The 23837-nt window shown below is 38.6% G+C and overlaps 1 protein-coding gene across 2 annotated transcripts in view; it reads right to left on the reverse strand.

Annotated features, from left to right (window-relative positions):
* spred1 (sprouty related EVH1 domain containing 1) overlaps nucleotides 1–11822 on the reverse strand; it is a 44263-nt gene extending 32441 nt beyond the window's left edge. For both annotated transcript variants that reach the window (XM_007888050.2, XM_007888049.2), the window contains exon 1: nucleotides 11587–11822. In XM_007888050.2, coding sequence (XP_007886241.1) covers nucleotides 11587–11615 — 29 coding nt within the window. In that variant the 5' untranslated portion in view covers nucleotides 11616–11822. The remainder of the gene's footprint in view (nucleotides 1–11586) is intronic.
* Nucleotides 11823–23837: the final 12015 nt, after the last annotated feature.

Genomic DNA, 23837 nt, shown 5'->3' on the forward strand with positions numbered 1-23837 from the left:
CACCCCATTTTCAGTCTCTGGTACTTGCAAACCAAGTTGCTTTAAGATAAGTCGACTATTTTTATAGATATTTAGTAAGATTTTTCATGTTACCATATGAGAATATTCAATCTCCATAATTTCATGTCACAACAAACATGATATTCTGTATTAAATGCAAAGTTAAACAGCAGACTCTCTAAGGGTTTAAAAGCTGATGTACAACAGATTTTTCAATGAACCAAATCAATCCAATGAAGGTTACCAAAAATTTAGTAATTTTTTGCCTGCTCCTTAACTCGCTGAAATCGTACTTGAATATACAATAGATATCCATCTATAGCAGCCCAATGATGAAAACATAGGAATTTTTCAAACCGTTATGATCTTTTAAAAAACTCCATTCGCTACCAAGTATACAAGCACAAACTTGCAGTAATTGCTTATTTGTGGTTCAATGTTACTGGATATGCAGCTAAAGCTTTCAATTTACTGAATTGCTTTATATAGGACACCAGCATGATAACTCATGAGACCAACTCTCCAGCGAGTTACCCTGCAGCTTACTAGAAGATTTATCACATTACACTCCTTCCCGCAACCCATTATAGTATTTAATTTCTCACACATTGATTGTTTTCAGATTTGTTTCCTTCAAGATGAATAGCAAATGTTCTTCCAATAAGGAGTCATGAAGACATAGTAGAGCTGTTAAGTCATTGTGATTAAGTCAATCGTTGAACTTTTTTAAAAAAAATATTCTTGCTTTCTTCCTCTCCCAAGTAGGCAACGTACGTTTATATAGATTTGGATTTATATAGATTTGGTTTGATGTATAGTCCCACGAACCAGTCAAAGAAGAATATTGGTCATCCTACTCACACAGCAAATCATGTGTGAACCTGGATAGTGAATGCTGGTAAGCTATTCAACAACATTAGGGCATTATGGCATTTTTGTCCAGGAATCATTCCAGACATACTTACAATTGTCTAAAACAAATGTAAATTGTATGCACTGGTAGGTAACATTTTAGAACTCAATGGTGTGTATTTATAATGGTACCTAATAACCAATGAAATGTTATCACTAAATATCTACATTTCATTATAAGTCACTGGATAGCAATTAGGAGCAGGAACCCTTCCTGATTTTTCCCCTCCCTAACCCACTGAAGTCAACTATAGTACCCTTTTGTGTTCACAGCTGAGATCAGCTAACTGAGCAGATACTACAACAATGTAAGTAGAAGGGTCTAAGTGACATTTTACCTCTGGAATCTAGGTTGAAACACAGCCCATTACAACAGGATGAATGACGTTTCTCTGCTGGTGGATAAACCCATTCATAAGAGACCTTTAAATAACTTGCTTGTGTAACTGCACAAGTGTCAATGGCTTGTTTACAAAGTTACATTTGAAAATTAATGGATTATTGCGTAATCACCACAGGTTTGAATGGTGTGGAATATTCCAGAATGCTCAGTGTTTTCAATGAGTATATATACACGTATGCAAAGTCTTTGTTATAGTAATTCCACTACGACTATGCTGTTGTTGCGTATGTCTTTGATTCACGTCGTATGTAATTGGATATTCACACATACATCTTTGGGGTAACAGTTAAGGGAATCATACATACACATACTACACCTGCAGACTAGGGATTATTTTTGGTTGTGACCAACATGTAATTTGATGCAGGTTGAAGCTTGTGAACTCTCATATGAGAGAGATCAATCTGATTCTGGCTATGATGCCTTTGACACACATGTTACAAAACTAGGATTACATTATAATCTCTATATGGTGTACCTACACCAGATAAAGAGCGTTGTTACTTAATGTGCTAGAAACAATGAATACATTTGCAGTTAGGACTCACAAAACTTCCAAATAAACTACAGCTGCTTCTGTAGAAACTATTGAACCAAGAGAGGAATCTCCTGCAAAGAAGCGGAATCGGTCAGATACTGAAACATCTCACCTTTTTCAAGCATTTTGGGAGAATCAGTCTGCTGTCATTGACAAACACAGACAATTTTGCTTTCCATGCAAAAAAGGGGACAACACAGAATTGAACACCAAACAACATTTCAATTTGATGCATTTAGAAATTGACAAGCAATTTCTCTTGAATTCTGCTAAGCGATGCGAAGGAATTTCAAAAGTGAAAAAAAAGTTTGACTTGCAGCGATGTTTGTGTCGAAACTCATAACTCTGGCCAGCCACAAAGTTTCTTGGATCTGGCTTAACTAGTGTGGCTCACACTGTTGCTCATGAGCCAAACATGTGGCTCAGTACAAATCTGGGTTCGACCAAGCTGCTCTACAACAGTTCCTCAGCAATTTTTGAGAGATAGGCAACAACACCCTAACATGGCACTAATTATCCATCTCAAAGAGGACACAATGATGGTTTGTGCAGGAAGTGGAAATTGCAGACTACCGCAGCTGGAATTACTATTCTGAGTTTGCAGTTTAGACATTAAATGAATCAGAGTGAAGAGAGTTGCACTCTTTCATTCGCTGTGTTACACCCAACCTTGGAGCTTAATCAAATCCTAGGAAGTGCTTTGCTTCCAACAATTGATCATTCCTTACTTTGGAAAGCACACAGAAAAAATCCCTTGCTTCATGCATGGTCAATAAACTTTGAGTATGTTGTAGCCTTCTTCAATGCCACAATGAAATGGTAAAATTCCATACTAAATTACTTTATTTCATGTTGGTACACTATTCAACAATTTGATGTCAAAAAAAACAGCAAAAGTGTCCTGGAAGTTCTAGTCAATAATTCAAAGAAGCTGTTCCTCTGGCCTAGAGTTTCTTGCCTTGCTTAGTTTCAAAACATTTTGAAAAGTTTATAATTAACTCAGTTTTCAACTAATCAGAAACATTTTTAGAGTTTCCTATCAGGCTTCATAGCCATTAAGGGTAACACAATGAACCCTCTTTAATATTAAAAGTTAAGAACTTCATTACTTCTCTTATCTTCTTTGGGAAACACCGCCAAGAAGCAGTACGCGCGTGTGCCGAAACATTGGGGATGATATGAGAAGAGAATTACAAAGCAGTAATGAAATTGACTGCTTCTGATATCACAAACTACAAAAAAGTTCAAAGGGTTTTTAGGAGTGTCAGCAAAACCAACACGTTAATCCAGTCTGCAGAAGATGTTTATCTACACATGCATTTTCAACAAAAGCAAAAGAACCATAATTTGAAGAAATGCAGTGCTCCTGAAAATAACTAAATGTTGTGTTGCAGACACTTAAAAAAAGGAAACAGTAGATAACATTTATAGACTACCATCACTCGCTGGAGTGATACCATGAGGCTGTTGAGGTTCATGGATTTATGCAGTAAGAGACTAATCTTATATTTAAATTAATGCTACTCATTCCTAGTTAATATGGGCATAAAACAAATTTCTTAAAAATAATAATAAAATAATAATCCTTGCATTTGATATAGTGCTTTTCAGGTCTTCTCGACGTCTCAAAGCGCTTCAGAGAATAGCCTGTAAAGTGAATTGACCGTATATTTGTGGGCGAAACGCGGCAGCCAATTGCGCATAGCAGTTTCCCACAAACAGTTATAGATTGAAAATGACCAATTTTTTTGATTATTGTTTTGTTTTTGGAGGGATTGTTATTAGGGGTGTGGAGTAAGGAAACTTGCCCAAGGTTTCGCCCTGCCTGGAATTGAACCCAGGTGTCTCGCTTGCAAACCGAGTGCTCTAACCACTGAGCTTCAGGACTCCAAAAATGCGTTCTGGTTACATCTACTTTGAAAATCCCACATTTTGCCAACTCATCATATGATGAACAACATGCTCTATGCAAACAGTCACACCCTTCTGATAGACAGAACCTTACATGACTGATGGAACGGCAACCAAGTGTAACAAAAATAGTTTTCACGATTGCCTTCAGGATAGTTTTCCTTCAACGACACCAAAACAGATTGCCAGGAAAACAAAAGATACTGAACTCACATAATCCATTTGAACATTCTTCATAATGATTTTTTTGCCCCTGATAAGCTTTGGCTTGTCTAAAACAAAACTTTGAACAAAAAGTGGTTGCTGAGTTACAAACACTAGTATGTAATAAAATGACCTTTGGTTTTGAGCATCAAAATCTCAATGTACTATCAGAGCCCTCATGTGCAGTCTATTATATCAGAATGAACCTGTCAACCTTCCCATTTAATAAAATACTGTACCATTTAGCTTCTCAAAACATTGCTGCATCTTCTAAAGTGGCAAGACTGGTCAGAAATGTTGTAAATGTCAAGGGGACTACGCCCATATTATGCTACGTGAGAACAGTCAGGGAATTGATAGAAGGACCCAGATCTTATTTCAAATGATTTACAAAAGTCCTTAAACCATGCAAGAACAAATGTAAAAAAAGGAACTCCTGGATCACATGACATTTTTACCAAAATTAGGTAAACAGAATACTGTAATTTGATTTCAAAGTTCCCAACCAGCAAGTTGCACATGTTGGACTATACAAAGTCCAAAGTATACACAACACAGATTCCTTTGAAAATCTATACAAATATACGACTATTCTGCATTACTGTAAAAGAGAAAATACCCAAGCGGCAGAGTGCAATTATTGCAGAGAAGCTTCAAAGCCATGTACCCTTTGGTACAGAAAAATCACAAACCGGAAGGTCTATTCATAGAATCAATAACATCCTTCATACAGTGTAGGATTATGTGCACTCAGATCAGAACTGTTAACATTTCCCAATAGAACCTCCCCTTAAAGGAATTCCTTTGTCAAGTTGACACATCCACACAACACCCGAACTGTTCTATGTTTATCGGATGCACCTTCCTTGCACTCCTTAATTCATCTTCAAACTTGTGGCGTATCTCTCATTCATAACAACGCGATAGAAAGATGACACACAAAGGATGGAAAGCAAGCTTAAAACACTTAATTGTGGTCAAGCATTTGATGCCTCATGCCCTGAAACCAAGACAGTTCGATCTGTTCTAATTTCTCTCTTAATACTCAAACAGACAGGCAGATGCTCAGGCAGAAAATCTTTTGAGGAAAACCAAGCGTGAGAATTCATTTAATAAGGTGTTGACAGTCAGGTCAAAAATCTTACAAACCGTCAAGGTACATGTTGCTGAGGCATGCCCCATATTGTCCAATGAGGCCTGGTAATTACTAAACAAGCCACACTTATTCTAATGACAACCCAAGGCAAAATCCTAAACAAAACCTTCAGAACTGTAAAGCAGCGTACCTTCTGATACAGCATTCAAAATTATCATGTGGAAGATTCTGTATGCTTCATCTGCAGATAATTTCTGGTGATACTCATCTCAATGGCTGAAGATGCAGCCCAAGACCCTATCACCACCATGGGTGATTCTACAATTTTTTTTAACAGAATTATTTGTATTCCTGGTAAGGATGAAATAAACTGCACTTCAGAAAATCTTATCCAGAGCATACCACACTTAGCAACAACACTACTGTCAAAGGACAAGAAACTTCAAACCAAATATAATCAGAGATTTCCACCAAATAAATACAAAACTGATGATTTTTCCTCACTGCTGTAAAATGTTGCTAGTTTGTCATCATAACATCAAATCCTTGTAAATCCTATTTTCTGACCTTTGCTATCTACAGTTTCCATGATTGTTTTTGTGTCCTATGTTCCAGTTCTACAGAGAATACACAAATGGAAATTGCTGAACAGGTTATGAGACACATAAATACAGGAGAAAATAATGCTAAGCTAGTTATTCAGCAAGGTACATCATGTTCTAAATATTGTATCTAATGGCTCCACAATACACATCCTTCCTCTCTTGGCTTGTGGGAATTACACAAGTAAAAATCTGCTTAAAAATAGATTAGAAATACAAACTCGAAAATCTTCAGGATTTCTGCTACATTTTTAACAAAGGAAATCCCCAACAAAAATCAAACACCCTAAGTGGTCAAAAGTGGTCAAACACTGACCACTTTACTTTGTCTATCTCAGTTACATTTACAGTTAGTCCTACACTTCAGTCCATTTTGTGCAATTTTAGTCAATCATACAAGAACATTGACCTATAAAAATACAGTAAAACTCCCGATGACTCGTTTACTTGTCACTACCACTTAAGTCATCTTGCAGTCAATATCCCTAACTCACCACTCTAGCAAACTTGTCACTGAACTTTTTTGCTTGGAGTGCCAAGTTATCAGGAGTTTACTGTAGAAAACTGAATCTACTCAGAATTCCATTGCATTTCTCTATAAACTATTTCGAAAGATATGTTAAAAAGGTCTTCAACGAACCAACATTTTATATAAGAAACAGACTTACGATTCAGATAAGATCTAGAAAAGCATTTTTAAAGTTACTAATAAGACAGGTTAATTGTGATTGACCAGCGGGGAAGAATTTTAAACAAACACTGTAAATTTCTGCCTAATTATATAAACAATTGTGCGGTAATTAAAATATGTACAATGTAAAAACTGAAGCAGGAAACTATAGTATTTACAGCTACATTTACACAAATAAGGTACTTGACTCAACTGATAATGCAGTCAAATAGATCATTAAATACAGAGTGGCACTCCTTACTTAAAATATGCCAGTATATAATACACATATAGGTATGTTATTGTGGTTCAACCAGACTTTGAAAATATTGAAAACTGACTCAAATGTTGAATGCCACCACGTTTGATAGGCTTGGTACAGGTGGTGCAAATTACAATAGCATTCCGTTTTTCGAAATCAACCAAGTGTGAAAGCAAGTGGGTCCAAACTGATCAGAACAACTTATAATGTAAGTACAGTACTTTATACCAATATTGCTCATAATCAGATTTAATATTCCCTACTTTTTGCTGGGTCTTTTTTCCCCAAATTGTTTTCTTTATTACTTATTTATTTGTAGAGTAAAATAATCACCTTTGGCAACCCCAAAGCCCATTAGCACTGCTTGACAAGATTTAATGTACTGTAGTATGTCACTACTAAACACTTTTGTAATATGGTGAGGTGATCTACATTATTCATAGCATTGTTAAGATTGTCCTATAAATGTGATGCAATAGGAAATTATAGCTTCCAGGGTCAAAGGTAGAATGACTAGTCAACAAACGCTATGCACCATAAAATGTGATTGCCTCGGGTAATACTCACTACATCTGCTTGCAAAAAAAGTTTCCTCATCAATCTTGTTGAATAAAGTACTCAGGTCATCTTTTAATCTATTATTTGCTTATTCTATGAGCAAACAGGTCACACCTTAAAAGAATATTTTCTGATAAGATTTTACAATTATTTTGTACACCAATAATTGTGAGAAAAGTGTCCCCTCACCATGCCCAGTGACCACTATTCATGCATGAGCCTTGACAGTGATTGCTGGCAAACTACTTGACTGGTATGAGGGTGGGGTGAAAAAGAAAAAGGAGAAGGAAATGACAAATGAAACCAATCCTATCCACATGTATGCACCTTCCAGGAAGGGTCTCTGAATAAGTCAGTTTTTAATCTTCCCTAGCCCAGCAGTGCTGAAACCAATTGTGGTGTCCAATTGCTACCAGAACTGATAGCTGATATGCAGAACTGATATGCAAAGTCAGCATAAGCCAATATTCAATAAGTAATTTTCCGACCTAAATGACCGAGTTTTGCATGATTGGGAGAAATCCTAAACAAGTAGCTTTAACTGAATATATACTTTTTTTAAAAATTACTTATTTTCTAAGTTTCACAAGAGCTATAAAACTGGTTTAATAATACACATTCACAATTCTAAAAAGAACACAAAATATGCTGAAGATAAATGCATAACTCAACATTACTTAAGATTTAAAACAATGCGCCTACTTCTGTACATCGGTATATAATTCTGAAGACAAGTCTATAAAGTGTCACTGCTGAAAGGACAATCATTTCAGTACTGAAAATACACGCACAATTAATTTTCAGTTAATGAATTAATGTTGATGCAGCTCACTCTTGCTTTCTAGTTAAATGAAAGCAAGATAAAGAAAATCTACACACGGATCACTATATATGCAAAACATGTGCAGAAATTATGTTACAATATTCACTCAGCTGTCCCCTAAGAAACGTTCAAAAAACGTTCAATACAGGCATGGATGAGTCAGAACTATCATCTTGAGATGAAAGCTACTATAATGGCTATAGACAATTAAAACATTTCCTGCACTAAAAAAATGTTTCTAAAAATGAACAGGTATCGGTTTTGAAATTACTGCCCCTCGGAACATCAGCATTACCAACTTCCTGTAAACTGACAATAAAATTAAGCAAGTGAACGACATGCATGTTCTTGATTTTCCATATAATATTCCAGTACCATTCTCTCCATTCTTTAAAATAGATTTCTTAACAGCAAATAAAAAAAAGTCTTAACTCCAGAATATTCACAAGAGCACACAAGCAATTGCTAAGAAAATATGGCCTGCACTAAATTGGCAATGTGCCATGACACAAAAAAAAGACAAAGTCATAGGGATACTTTTACTTCCACTTGCGTACATTTTAAAAATAAAAAAAATCAATAAATACCTCCTTCTATAATAATAATCCTTGCATTTGATATAGCGCTTCTCACGTCTTCTAGACGTCTCAAAGCGTTTCACAGAATATACTGTAAAGTGAATTGACTGTATACTTGTGGGCGAAACGCACAACTAACTAAATAACTAACTAACTAACGAATTGGTTTTCTTGGACTGCCAGAACAGAAGACGTCCAAGTGGCACATTCTGCACACACAAAAAAAAAACCATTCACGCTTCTGAAACCACAGGATATGGCTTCTGAAGGGTCTGTTAAAATTGTTACAGAAGAGTCAATTATTCTAGCCAACCCCCCCACCCCCAAACACACACACACACACACAAAAAAAGTCACAATAAGGTCAAGCTTTCTTTCCTCTGCCTTTTGTTTTACATAAATGCGGATCCGTCGCTTTTGATGTAGATCTTAATCTGTAGTGTACTGTATACCATGAGAGAGAGAGAGAGAGAGAGTGTGTGTGTTGTGAGACAGAGGACTGTGAATGGACAACAGGTATTTTATGAATGGGGGAGGAGATCACGTGACTGCTGCACCTCCCTGGATAATATTTCGCACCGAAGAGAGAGAGCGAGAGAGAGAGAGAGAGCACACACACCACATACACACACACACACACACACCAACCACTGGCAGCCGAGTCCAGTCTACCTTCCCTCTCACAGTACATTCTGCCAGTCCAAGAATTTAGGAAATCTTTTAATTGCATTCAGCAACGGATGTGCGTGTGTGTGTGTGTGTGTGTGGTTCTGTATTGCCTTAAGGAGAGGGAAAGGAGGAGGGGGTGGGGAGAGAGAGAGAGAGAGGGAAGGAAGGAAGGAGGGAGGGGGTTCCTTCTTATCCCAGGCTAAGATAATGTATAAATATATATTTTTGTGAATGGAAATGCGGTATGCAAATGAGAATGATTGAGAAAAAAAATATATAACATGGCGGCGGCTGCCTGTGGGTCACTGGTTATTTTGGCATCGGTGCAATGAGAGGAAACCTTACTAGTTTACCCCCTCCCTCCCACCACCACCACCACCCCCCCCCTACCACCACTCCCCTCCCTCCCTCCACTCCCCACCACATACACACACACAATTCAACACAATAAAACCACACGAAACGTTCTCAGCACAAGGTCCAGGGACCGAAACGTAAACTAAAGAGACAAGCGCCTGGCTTTATAGAGGTTAACAGACCGGCTTCTTTCTTTTCTTTCTTCTTTTCTTTCTTCTTTTGCAGTGAGTGACACTGCAAAGGCCGACTACCTCAACTTACATTGTGTGTGTAAATGTGTGTGTGTGTGTGTAAAAGAAATAATCCTTCCAACACTCGTTGAATACAAGTACCACATGTTGGGGGGGGAAGGGGGAAAAAAGGGCAAAACAACAACATTTGAGCCATATCTCTATATGTATATATTCTAACTATTCTTCTCGTTGTAAACCAACCCCTCCCCACACTCACACACACACACAAAGAAGCTTTTCCTAACAACGTTCAGAAAAAAAGATAACCAAAGACATATTTGTTTTGGTTTCCTCCCCCACCACCATAATTCTAGTTTTGTTGTTTTTCCTCTTTAAAAAAAAACCCCAAAATTGCCTGGGGAGGGGCCCCCAAAAGAGACCCCCAAAAAAACCAATTTTTTTTTTAAAAAAGGCAATAATAATAAGGGAAGGAAAGGAAGGAGGGAAAGAGAAAAAAAAATGAAATCAACCTTTTAATTTTTTTTAAAAAAACACGCACGTGTAGGTGGAAGAACAACACAACACCACCAAAGAAAAAGGTTGGGAGAACAACTAAAACAAATGCAACAAATATACACACACATATATATATATATATAAAAATCAATCAATAAATTAGGCTCGAAAACAGCGAGGGGGAGAAAAGAGGAAGGTACAGCAGAGGGTGTCTACTACATAGCTCTACAGGGAGGCCCTGCACCTCTCCAGTCAGTCAGTCAGTCAGTGTGTGTGTGTGTGTGTGTGGAAAGGTTTTCACACCAGAGGGTCACAAAATAAAACACTTGGCAAACCTAAACAGAACAATCTAACCCTCCTCTCTTTCTTTCTTTCTTTCCTTCCTTCCTTCTTTCTTTCCTCCCTTAAAAGGGATGCAACCATTTAACAAATCATCATCATAATCATTATTTTGAAAAAAAAACCCAAACAAGCACAAAATGTACTTCGCCTTCCCCCCCCCCCCCCCTTCCCACCCCAAAAAAAAACCACACTGGAGGATTTCCCCATGAGGATTTTTTTTTCTTGTTTGGCGTGTTAAAAGTTTTATATACATATATATATATAAATAAAAAAAACAGCAGAGCAGAAAGAAACAGCAGCAGCAATCCACAGGCTGGGAGAGAGGGAGGGAGGGAGGGAGGGAGGAGAGAGAGAGAGAGAGGGAGAGAATGTGTGGGGAGAAGGAAGAGGGAGAGGGAGAGGGGGGGTTAATGAAAGTCAAATTCCTCAGGTCTGTCTCCCTGATCAGTCAGTGAAGTGGCCGCCACACAAAATAAAGATAACTCTCGATAAAATATAGTAAAACAAAATAAAAATAACCAAATAAAGACAGAAGAGGGGAGGTGTGGGGGGTGTGTGTGTGGGAGGGGGGAGGGGGGGTGTGCACTCTCTCTCTGTGTGTGTGTGTGTGTGCAATGATTTAAAGGGAGAAGAACAGCCCTGGTTTTAAGGCACCTTTTAAACAACCCCCAGTGAGGGAGAGGGAGAGAGAGAGAGAGAGGGGAGGAAGGGAGTGGAGTGGGGGGGGGGGAGCCGTTTGCAGTGGTCGCTGCTGAGGGTCTGACAGCGTCTCTATCCTTTCTTGACAGACACCGAGTGAGGGGTGAGGGGTGAGGGGGGTGAGGGGGAGACCCTACCACCGCCACCCGGGCCACAGCACCACAACTTCGGCTGCTTCACCCTCTCACCCTCCCTCAGCCTCTCTCCTTCCCTCTCCCTCTCCCTCTCACCCCCCCACCCCCTCCCCTCCCGCCCTCTCCCCGGGTTTCTTACTCGTTCGGGTTCGCCGCCTCTTCGCTCATCTTTCACCGAGTTGCGACCAGGACCAGGGCCATGATGGTGGTGGTGGTGGTGGTGATGATGGCGACGGTGGCGACGATAACGATCCTCATCAGCATCTTCACGTCGTGGCGCTGGAGGAGGAGGAGGAGGAGGAGGCGGCGGCGGCGGCTGTTCCCCGCCGTCCTGACAGCAGTTCGGCCGCTCGCATCGACATCGAGATCACACACCGGCCTGAGGGGGAGGGGGAGGGGAGGGGGGAGGGGGGGAGAGGCCTGGGCCGGAGGCGGAGCCGCAGCCGCCTTTTTTGGGGGTTGGTGGAGGATTGGGTAGGAAGTGGAGGAGGGAGGGAGGGGAGAGAGGGAGGGTGTGGAGAGAGAGATAGAGAGAGAGAGAGATAGAGAGAGAGATAAGAAAGTCAGGGCCCGAGAGGGAAAGTCACTCACTGCCTGTGGGCTGAGGCTCTCTCTCTCTCTCTCTGTGTGTGTGTGTGTCTCTCTCTCTCTGTGTGACTCTACTCCTCTCTTTACTCCTCTCTTTTATTTGATTTCAATTGATTTCCGACCCCCAGGTTTTGCTCGTCACTCTCCCGGTTGCATCGGAAAAGTTCGCAGAGGGCATTACCCACAAAAATAAAGAGAGAGAAGAGCGCAGAGGGGGAAAAAAAAACTCTCGGTGCGACTGCGAGCGGGAGCGTGTTTTACATATATATATATATATACACACACACACACGCATACAATATACACACACGCACAACAGCACTGTCTTTTATTTATTGATCCATTCATTATTAAAGGGAATTGGGTGGAAATAATTCCTCTCCCCTCCGGGGCTGTGTCACGTCGGCGCAGTGATAACCAGCGCTGCAGAAGGCGATCCCGGGGTTTGCAACCAATTCACTCACTCACTCACACACACAGAGAGAGAGAGAGAAAAAAAAGTGAATGAACTTAGTGTTTCGCCTATTAATGCAATGCAACAGCAGTCAGTTTCAGAGAACAAACCCCACTGACTTTTTTTTGTTTCACCAGAGGCGTGTGTTCTTCCTCCCTTTTGGCCTGGATCGACTTCCTTGCAAATGAATGGGTTTTGAAACACCATGGCACGACTTTCCTTTTCTTTTCTTTCCTTTTCTTTTTTCGTCTTGGCTTTTGATAATAATCCTTGCATTTGATATCCCTTTTGGAGAGAGGCTGGATTTTGAGGCGTTGCTCGGATTCGAAGCTCACCCGGTGACGGGAAATGTTGAAGGTTTAAAGGGAAGATCTCAGATACAGGAGTTCAAAATTCTGTTTTGTTAAAAAAAAATATATATATATATATAATGTGTGTGTTTGAAAGAAATATTCACGTTTCTAACTGCCAATGAGGGCATAAAACAAAGGACATTTCGATACCTTGTTTTACGCTCCTCTGCAGGGAAATACTTTTGACAATAACTCATTTCGCACCAGCAACATTGTTCAAAGTGAAAATGTTAACTCAAATCTCTTTCACACAACCCAAGAAACACAACAGAAAGTACTGTTTTGTGTGAATAGGTCCTTGGGCCACATCCTTCACGAGAACCACTGAGGTTATGAATTAAATTATACAGAACATCACAGCAGGGAAACAGGCCATTCAGCCTAACCAGTCTTCTCCTGTCAGTTCCACATGAGACCCCCACTCCACCCAATCTCATCTCCCACTCCTTTCTGTTTCTCCCTCATTCAATCGAGTTTGAAATGTTTAAATTGCTTTACCCTGGATATCAATAATTTATGTATTTCAAGGTTATTTAAAATAATAATATAATCCTTGGCTATATATATATACTGTATGTAGCACCTTATCGCATGGTCAAGACCCCTCCAAAGCACTTCACAGGAATTTAATGTGAAGTGTACTGATTGTATTTTTTAGGCAAATGTGGCACACAGCAATATCCCACAAACAGCAACGGTGTCCAACCAATGTGTATTTGTCATGAATATCCACAAAATAAGTCCTGTCACCATGATCATCATGCTCATTAGTTCCATGTTGGCTGATTCCCTTTCCTCTGACCCCACCACCAAACAAAGCACTTTAGCATGATCGTTAGGAGACTGTTCCTACTACATTAATGTAATATTTTCATTTCCCACACCAGCCCCTGCAGCCTTCTAAGTACAATTTACTGCAGCACTCCATGTAGTTTTATGCTCTGCAGTTGTGACCACTAGAAGCAGGATTGGAACTGCCCAAATTATTTTTTTAAAAGAGAGAACTCTCACTTCTGCTTTGTGTCTCCCCACTTCTTTTACTATTCAGGAGTCCTGTAGCTTGGTTAGGAGTCCGGTAGCTCAGTGGTTAGAGCACTCGCCTAGCAAGCAAGAGACCTGGGTTCGATTCCTGGCAGTGCGAAACTTTGGGCAAGTTTCTAGTTAGGAGCCCTGTAGCTCAGTGGTTAGAGCACTTGCCTCACAAACGAGAGACCTGGGTTCGATTCCCGGCAAGTTTCCTTACTCCACATGCCTGATAATAATCCCTCAAGAAAAAAAACAATAATAAATTGGTCACTTCAATCCAAGACTGCTGTGGAACACTGCTGTGCGTAATTGGCTGCCGCGTTTCACCCACAAATACACAGTTAATTCACTTTACAGTCGCTTTGAGACATCTAGAAGATGTGAAAAGTGCTATATCAAATGCAAGATTATTATTATTCCCAATTTCTTCCACTCTGTGTGAAAACTTCTCACCTCCATTCAAGTCCCACTCCGAACAAACTAACTAACGTTTTGAACTCACAGGAGTGTAACTCAATTCCACATCTGTCCATTGCTCCACTGGGCCACCTTGAAATGGATTTTTAAATGACACTAATCTTTTTGGCAAGCATAGCACAGTAAGTTTTAAGTATGTTCTATTCTGTGTATCTGGCAGCTCAAATGTGATTAAGTTGCAGAAAAGTAACAAAGCTTCAGTCCTCGAAGCTTTATTTGTCTAACATAGTTTTAACAATCACATGACCAATTTGAAGTTTCATTCCATTTCCTGTTTCCAAGTCCCTGATCTTGCTTCCAAAGACAGTTCTCAAGGGTAATAATCATACAAGTTCTGCCCAGAGCTTTAATGTAGGCTTTGACTAAAAATTCTATGTCAAGGAATCAAGTTTCTTAAAGCTCTACCAAAACGACCAATTTAAAGGAAACAATCAGCAATATTTTAAAAATAAATACCTTAACGTAATTTAAATGGAATTCAGTTATTTTCGGTACATTATAGTGTTTTATACTCATAATTATGTAGTAAACATGTTGGTGTTCCGTCTCCATTTTTGTAAAGAACAATCATAATCGTGGAGTCCTGAAGCTCAGTGGTTAGCGCACTTGCCTCGCAAGCGAGAAACCTGTGTCCGATTCCTAGCGGGGCGAAATGTTGGGCAAGTTTCCTTACTCCACATGCCTCTGTTTACCGGTTGTTAGTCGATTAGCGGATCATTTTTCCAGGGGTAATAATTGATTTAAAAAAATAATAAATTGGTTACTTCAGTCCACGACTGTTTGTGAGACACTGCTGTGCACAATTGGCTTCCACATTTCGCCCACAAAATATACAGTCAATTCAGTTTACAGTATATTCTGTGAAACTCTTTGAGACATCTTGAAGACGTGATAAAGCACTATATCAAATGCAAGGATGATTATTATTATAAATCAGGAACGAGGCAGGCAAAATCCTGTCTCATTATTAAAATTGAATGATGCATTTTAAATATAATTTAGTTAGAGTTTGTTTTAGAATCATAGTATCGTATCTTAGCCAACCATCCTCCAAATAAAATTGATTGCTCATTCCATGGTTGTTTGTGGTACACCAATGTGCCCAAATTTGTTGCCGTGTTCGTCCACAAAATACACAGTCACACCACTCTACAATATTGACGTCTCGACAATATGCTAAGACATTATATCAAATGCAAGGATTATTATCATAGAAAGTTTCAGAACAATAACAGGCCTTTTGGTCCATCATGTCTGTACTGGTCTTATCAGTGCTGTTCACTGACTACTCAGTTAATGTGCCTAATGGCTTTAGAACTGAATCAAAATGGTCACAGATTCAATAGCTGGCCTTCACTGAATAATCTGATCTCTGATACCTGAGAATAAAGTTTGGCAAGAGTCCCTGCTCTCGATCAGTATTCAGCGGAAGTGTATATGTAAGGTTGTTGTGTGAAGATAGAATTAGGCTTGGCTCTAGTTATCTATATTCGAATAATCCATTTCAATGCCCTCAAGGAAAGGTCAACTTGAGGGCTATCACTATCAGCTATCATGGAACCATATCCCATCTGAGACACTTGCCTTTAGAAGAGAAGGGAAAGGGGAGAAAAATTGATGAACGGAAATAAAAGCTGTTCTAGCTGGATGCAGGGTAGAAACGATTTTAATGGGATAGCTTATTAGATAGCTTCAAATATTTGAAATATTGATTATTTCAGGACAGAAGGCCTCTTCATTTCTGTGTCAATATATCTGTTTTCTAAATTGTTCCTTTTTATTAATCCCACTGTATATATCTTATTTTTTTAAATTCCCTTTTGAATGATTCTATTGATCCAGCCTCAATAGGCATTTGTGACAATAAATTCCATAACCTAACAACTCTGACCGAAAAAAACTCCATTTATAACAACTCCCCTGATTCCTCTGTTAATAATCCTGAGGCTATGCCCCCTTTTCACCAATTCTCCAACCATTTTTCCGTACTTATCTTCAGAATCGCAAATACATGTATTATATCTCCATTCAACCTTTGTTCCATGGAAGAAGTCTTAATTGACTAATAATAACCCCATAACATACCTATGAAGCAATAACGATACAATATCTGGCAAAGGTTGAGCAACTTCCAAAGCAAAGGCTGCTCATCATATTGCTCTATGGAATGGTAGGATACCTAATATTTGTGCTGATTTTAACGGTATTACCATGGAAAGCAAAGATCAGGCATTCCCTACTGGCAAAGAAGAAACATTTAAAGAAGAAGTCAACAAACGTCAGCCTTGTATAACGTTTAGAAATTGCCTGATCAATAGCATTGGAAAGAGTCCAGATGGGAGTCTCTATCTTTGCTTCTGAGCAATGGAAGATGCTTCACGAAAGTCTATAGGAGGAGAAATAAAGAAAACAAATTTCCTTCAAAATCCCAATCAGTCAAATTAGTAATCACAATGACACAAAGAATCTTACTGATGCGATCACCAATACCCTTACAGTGCCAAAGTCTGAAGACACAATACTGGAAGTTTTTTTATTATTAACTGTTAAGGGCGCACAGCAAGTTTTAACTGCCTGATTTTTATAGTTAGCAATAAAGCAAGAGAAAAAATGAGAAGGTCAAGTTCAAATGTTGTGGTTCTGGGGGATGTGTGAGGGATAAGGTGGGATTAGATGGATTGAATATTGTTCATTTAACTAAAAAGCTTACATATGAATTCAACTTTAAAAGATGAAAAGTTGACTCTGTTATGCCTAAGTTGGGTGTGTTTAACATTGGGGACATGGGCAGAACATAAACTACTAATAATTCAGCACATTTGGTGCAAAATTAATAATGTTGCTGAGAGAGTCCACAGGGACAGCCATTATAGGAAATTAAATAATTCACACAACTGCTCTGTGGGTAGATTTCAAGGGCTGAATAGAGGTGACTTTACATCTGGGGCATACTATAGATTGCATTGGGAGTGCTTGATTCTGATTCTGACATAATGCCTAAAGTGAAAAATTTCTCCATTCTCCACCTTGCTCTTTGAAAGAAAATGAATGGACATGGCGTCATTTGGTTTTCCTATTTTCTATTAAAGCTCTCATGCCATGAATCATTGAGATTTTTGTCTTTTTCTAACCTCTAAGATTATGGTCATACTTCAAAAACATTGTCAGCAACAAAGAGAACATGTGGCGAATTCAAAATACAGCATTTCCCATTTCTGTAAAACGAGGAACCAAGCTATAGCATTATTGGCTCTAAAGTGTAAATTAAGAGTCTTAGGTATAATAAAATAATCTTTGCAATTGATACAATGTCATCATATCATTGAGACATCTCAAAAAGCTTCACAGGATCCATTGTAAATAATAATAATAATAATCTTTGCATTTGATATAGCGCTTTTCAAGTCTTCTCGACGTCTCAAAGCGCTTCACAGAATAGACTGTAAAGTGAATTGACAGTATATTTGTGGGCGAAACGCTTTTGGAGAGAGAGTTCCAGATTTCCACTACCCATTGGGTGAAAACTGACAGAACTGACGAAGAGTTGTGGACCTGAAACATTGACTCACTTTCCTTTCTCCATAGATGCTGCCTGACCTGCTGAATGTTCCCAATGACTACTGTTTTTGTTTTCAGATTTCCAGCATCTGCAGTATTTTGCATAATATTCCTTTTATCCCTACTCTCTGTTTCTGCCACCCAACCAATTACCAAGCTACAACACAAGGTTACCTCTGATTCCATGTGTTTTTATTTTTGCTAATAACTTCTCTTCCTCTTTATTTTTGCTAAAATCTTTCTCTTATTCCACCAATAGGTTAGGAAAATCAAAGAAAGAATATGGGAAACGTATATCTGGCACAAAATTCCTTAAAGGAATTGTTATTTCTTTACAGATTTACTATATACAATATTTTCTTTTATACAAGAACTGGATAATTGAATTTTGAATTATTTTAATGATTGAATTAAAGTAGCTTTAGAGAAATGTAAAAAAATGCATATTTTTAATCTTTAAATAACATTTTAAAAATGCAATTTAGTATGTTTTATTTGGGTGTAGAAATGCTACGGTTGTCCTTAAAGGTTTTAAGCAAAATTGCAGAGGACCCATTTTGCTTCCAGTAAGAAAATGCTAATTGAGTTTCCACTTCGCATTCCTGGCACATTACCATAAATTGCAGCGTAATAGTCTCTGTTTTTTTAATATAGATTTCAACTACTAGAATTCAGAATGCAACTGGCTAAAACACATAAAATGATAACATAGTTTCCAGTGTTTGTCCAGTGATTTACTGGAGAAGACTGCATTAGTCACAAACTGATGTCAGAAGGTAATAGTACATTGCTGTCTGAGTGGTATCGTGGAAAGGTCTCTCTGCATCTTCTGTTTAAGATGTGAAGAATGACTCATATGTTCTACGTAGGGCTACATTTTCCCTTCAGTGCTTGTTCTTGCCCTTCCACTATGTATGATTATTTATTGTTCAACTTGTTTTCGTTCATGCAAGGTTTTTGTGCGGAAATTATACTTAGGATGTTTATGTGAAAGATTGCACACATCAAATTTCCTCCTCAGTTTTTCAGAAGAAATCGCTTCCATTGTTGTGATGTTCTTTCCCCTTCCTCCTCCAATTTTCTTCCTTCCTCCTCCTCCTCCTCCTCCGAAGACACTGACGAATGTAGGAACACCGCAATTTCACAGGTGGCCACCACACTTTGGTGCCTTACTTAAGTAGAACCATTTGTGGCCTCGTTCTTCAACTGTGACCCCAGACCAATGAGGGGTGCAAGACTATTTGAAGTGGGGGAAGGGAAGGGTAAATCAAATTAGATTGCCTTTGTTGCTCAGCCTCTGTAGCTTGTGCACTTCTCGGACTGTATATGGCATTTTTGTGGTGTGCTTTCTGCTCCACAACATTGCTACGTCTGTGAGATTTTGGGGGAACTTCCCAAACCCAATGAAAGATTAAATACTTACAGAGATCAGGCAGCTGAGATAGATTTTCCAGATGTCTGAGGCCAGCTCCTGAAAGAGCTATAAGGCACCAGTCAATTTAGCAGCATTTAAGTTAAAAGCAGGCATTTAGAATACTGGGCTGTGCATTCTGTTAAAATGCTATAATTTCACCTCTTAGACCTGGCTTCAAATCCAAATTGATGTGATGAATGTTTTCTTACTCCAGCAGCTGTAAAAGTCCTGCTGTTGGAAGGTCTTAGTCTATTTCCTATTTGGCATAAGATCACAGTACAAAAATACTCATAATTCAACAATAATTGGCTCAATCTGTTAAAGAAGGTACAAGGGTGGCCGGTGTGGCAGTGGGAATGCCATACTGGTGCAACAGGGAGTATTCATCTGAGGTTGAGGTTAAACACACATTCTTTGGGTAGATTAGAGGGAGGCTTACTTTGTGTCAGGTCATTGCTATACCTGACCTTGAAATGGTAATGGGATTGTCACAGTATTGTGGTATACGGTATTTGTCTCAGGTTGGAGCTGAGCAAACCTTTTTTGGAGTAAAGCAGAGGGAGATTTACTTTGCATCCATGATCTATGTTGTACCTGACCTTGAATTATGTACAAGTGGAAAGTGGTTACCCTTTACCTTGATGAAGACAATGTTTCCTTTTTATCCAAAAGTGTAGATAGTGAAACTTTCCTCTAGAAAGTAATGCATAATCTCACATATAACCTCAATATGATTTATACTAAGGTTAAACGTGCGCTGCTTAAAGAATATGCTAATAAAATCACCTTCAGCTCTATGCTGACACTACAGTATAAAATCTTTATTCTTATTTTCTTAATATGACTGATATTCTTAATCTGATATCGATGAGTTTTAACATTCTAGCTTTCATGTTACAATCAGTGGATCGCGGTTTGGTTATTTTAAAAAAAACTGCTTTGCAATGTTTTTGACATTTCAAACTAAAATTCAAAAAGGAATGTTTGTGTACCATTTGTTTAATATCAAAGAAAATGCATGTTAATATCTTAACACCTCAAAAAGATGCTCATTTGTTGTTTTCGATACAACAAAGTAAGAAGTTCACATCGGGAGAAAGTATTTAGTTTTATTCAGACTCTTGCTTCATGAGGTACAACATTTGCAAAATTCACAACGATTTCCATTTGTAGATTAGCACAAGGTGAAAAACTGATGCATTTCCTTCATCCTTACTAATTTGGGCAAGATCAGGTACACATTCCACATTCATCACAAGACCATTAGTTAATTGAAAAATAGCTGCTTATCTTTAATACTATAGGTCCAATTCACAGATCCCAATTGCTGACTGCCAACAGTGTCTGCTGATGGTGGCTTGATAATACAAGTGGTGATGCCATACGCTGGGACATTTTAGCAGGGCTTCAAAAAGAAACGCCACTCAAGTGGCTGGTTTGAACCTCAGGCCCTGCCCTAACTTTTTGCAAATTTTGGGATGCTGCCCATAGTTCATTTCCTCATTTGGTCTAACAGCAGACTCGCATTGTAAATATGGGTTTCTAAGAGACAGAAATGATTATTTCTTCAATATTGGCAAGAAGAGGCAATACCATATTCCAAAATTGTGAATCTCCTGAACATTACACTAATGTTTGCTGGTAGTGTTCCAAGCTACAGACTACAATTTGTACACTGGAGACATTACCAACATTATCTTTTTATCTTCAATTTGTTTTATCAATGGCAAGCTATGTGGTTTTAGCTGGTTAGACTCCAGCAGTACCCCAATGCACACTCTGGGGTCCCCATGCCTTGGGTCTTGCCAACCTGCACCTAATACTTTCTAGAATTAGGTAAGCAGGATTCAACCCTCCAGGGAGAGAGTGTGCATTCCATTCCAGCAATCTATCTCTGGCATTCCCATGTGTAGATGGGATGCATGGAAATTTCAGCTTGGTTTGGATACTCTTAAGCATGGTGATGGGTTTTCTCAACTGGCTGACCAAAAAAAAATTAAAACATTTTTAAAATTGTTTTTATTGTTCCCCTATCTCTTTGGATTACTGTGTGAACCTTGAAGGAAAAAAGAGCAGCTAGGCTCCTCTACCAACCTCTAACAAGTTCTTGTTTGGCATGGGTTGATTTGATTTCCACACTTTCTTTCTTCCATCTAGAGCTGCCTCTGGTCAGTATCTCAGACTTTGGAAAGTCTTGTAGCTCAGTGGTTAGAATACTCGTCATGCAAGCGAGCGACCTGGGTTCAATTCCCAGCAGGTCAAAATGTTGTGCAACTTTTCTTACTCCATACACCTCTTTTTACCTAGTAGTAAGTAGGAACCTGGTTGTTAGTTGATTGGTGGATCACTTTTCCGGGGGTAATAATTCCTTAAAAAAATAATAAATTGGTCACTTCAATCCGCAACCGTTTATAGGACACTGCTGTGGGCAATTGGCCTCCTCGTTTCACCCACAAATTATACAGTCAAATCAATTCACAGTATATTCTGTAGAAGCGCTTTGAGATGTCTCAAAGATGTAATAAGGCGCTATATCAAATGTAAGGATTATTATTATTATCTCTCACTGGGAAATCATGTGGCAAATAGGTAGACAGAACTCACATCCTACCAGCGATGTGTGAAACTGCTAATTGTGTAAAAAAAACTCTGAGCTTGCTATATACATGAATGAATACAATTGGTATAAAGTGAACTCACTTGTTATTAATAGCAATATAAGAGTGACAATCTCCCTCTGCTTAGCGCACTAGCAAGCAATAAAATATAACAAATAGATGGAAACCTTGGCTATGGACATAAATTGCTTTTCTAGTGTCTGTGTGTGCACTGACCCAATCTGTTAATGATACTTTTTAAAAGCATTTGTAGTTAAACTAAACTCTTTACTGCTACTTTTGTTGTGTAGGAGGGGGGGGGGGGGGGGCATGGTGGGTGGGAACAGAGTATGAAGACTTATTGAATTCAAGATCTATGTTTCCATGCAATAGTGATTCTTTGAGTCATTGTCCACAATGCAATTCCAAGCTGAGCTGACTGCTTACTGTTTCTTTCTGGGCAGCCCACCAGTTTACCAAGCCAAGATGCTCCATCAATCAGCTTCTGATATAAAGATTTTTGTTCAAACTGCTGAATAAAATGTCATAATAAAAGGATATCACTGCAGTTCAGTAATGCATTTCAAAAGCAAACTTTTCCTAGATTGCTGGCAACTGAATGGTTCATAAAGAGTTTTTAAAATATATTACAGGCTATTATTGTGCAGTTGATGTACATTTACAGGCTTTTATTGTGAATAATCTACTCTTATGTGCTGAGGAGGTTGGTTAATTCACCAGTCTTTAAAATCTAGTTAGCATAACATTTGAGATAAAACACATGGTTAACATAGATTACTAGCTTTTAGTGGAGTTTGGAAACAAATGTTAGTAGAACATATGTAATTTAAGTAAACATAAGGTTTATTTATGACATGTGTTCCGTAATGGGATTCAAACTTTATAGATCCTACTTGTTTCCAAAGAAACTCTACTCACAAAAATATGAACATACTTATAAAGTCCACTCTGTGGAGAATAAAGATTATGTAATTCATTCCTCATAGAGGTCCCATTTTCCAAAGCGTTTTACAATACGAGATTCTTTCTCCTCTCTTTGAAACAAACCACTGGATCGCCAGGCCATCACAGCCATTCATTTTTTCAGCATCTTAATTAACCTGCAGAGCAATATCTCCTGTTTCCTCTCCTCTTCAGTTTCCCTCTCCTGGTTGGTTTCTCTCAGGTTCTGTTTCACTTTACTTCTACCAGATGCTGTTCTTCTCTCTCAGTTTGTGAGTCACTGTCCCGGCTTCCGCCCCCTGCTGAGTTTGTTTTATTTCTATCCTGGTTTCCATTCCCTTCTCTCCAGTCATAGCTCATTTTCCTAACTTTAGGCACACGTGCTACTCAAACCAAATGGTAGCAGTGCTTACCCGTTCTCTTTGCTACAATTGAAGCCGCTCTAATTTTTTGAAGCGGTTTTCCCTGCATTACTGCTAAAGTAGCATTATTTTGATTTATTTGCTGTGACCTTCCACTTGTCTTTCTCCTTGCTTGTTCTGCACCCAGATTGTTCCTTCTCTCTTTGACCAAAAGTACGTGCTTTAAACTTATTAGATCTAAAATCTATTACATTTTTAAATCCATACTGGAAGTTGTCCTATATGGTCCGATTATATCTGAAAGAGAAAACAGGTTTGTTTCAAATGATCCTTCATCAGAAGGGTCTGTGAGATGGCTGGCAAAGCCCCTTTATATAGCATGGAAAATTCGCAGTCACTATACTTTATAGTAAATCCAATGAAATGCTTTGAGAGTTCGCTTAACGTGAAAGGCGCTATACTAAATAAGGATTGCTATTATTTTAGAATAGAGAAGGGGAAGTAGGATTAGATAAATACCCATAACATAGGAAGAAACAAGACCATATACAATACATTACAGTTAGAAGTTAAATGAATAAAGACTGTCAGAGGCTAT

Source organism: Callorhinchus milii, unplaced genomic scaffold (assembly GCF_018977255.1).
Source record: "Callorhinchus milii isolate IMCB2004 unplaced genomic scaffold, IMCB_Cmil_1.0 Scaffold9, whole genome shotgun sequence".
NCBI classification, from domain to species: domain Eukaryota; kingdom Metazoa; phylum Chordata; class Chondrichthyes; order Chimaeriformes; family Callorhinchidae; genus Callorhinchus; species Callorhinchus milii.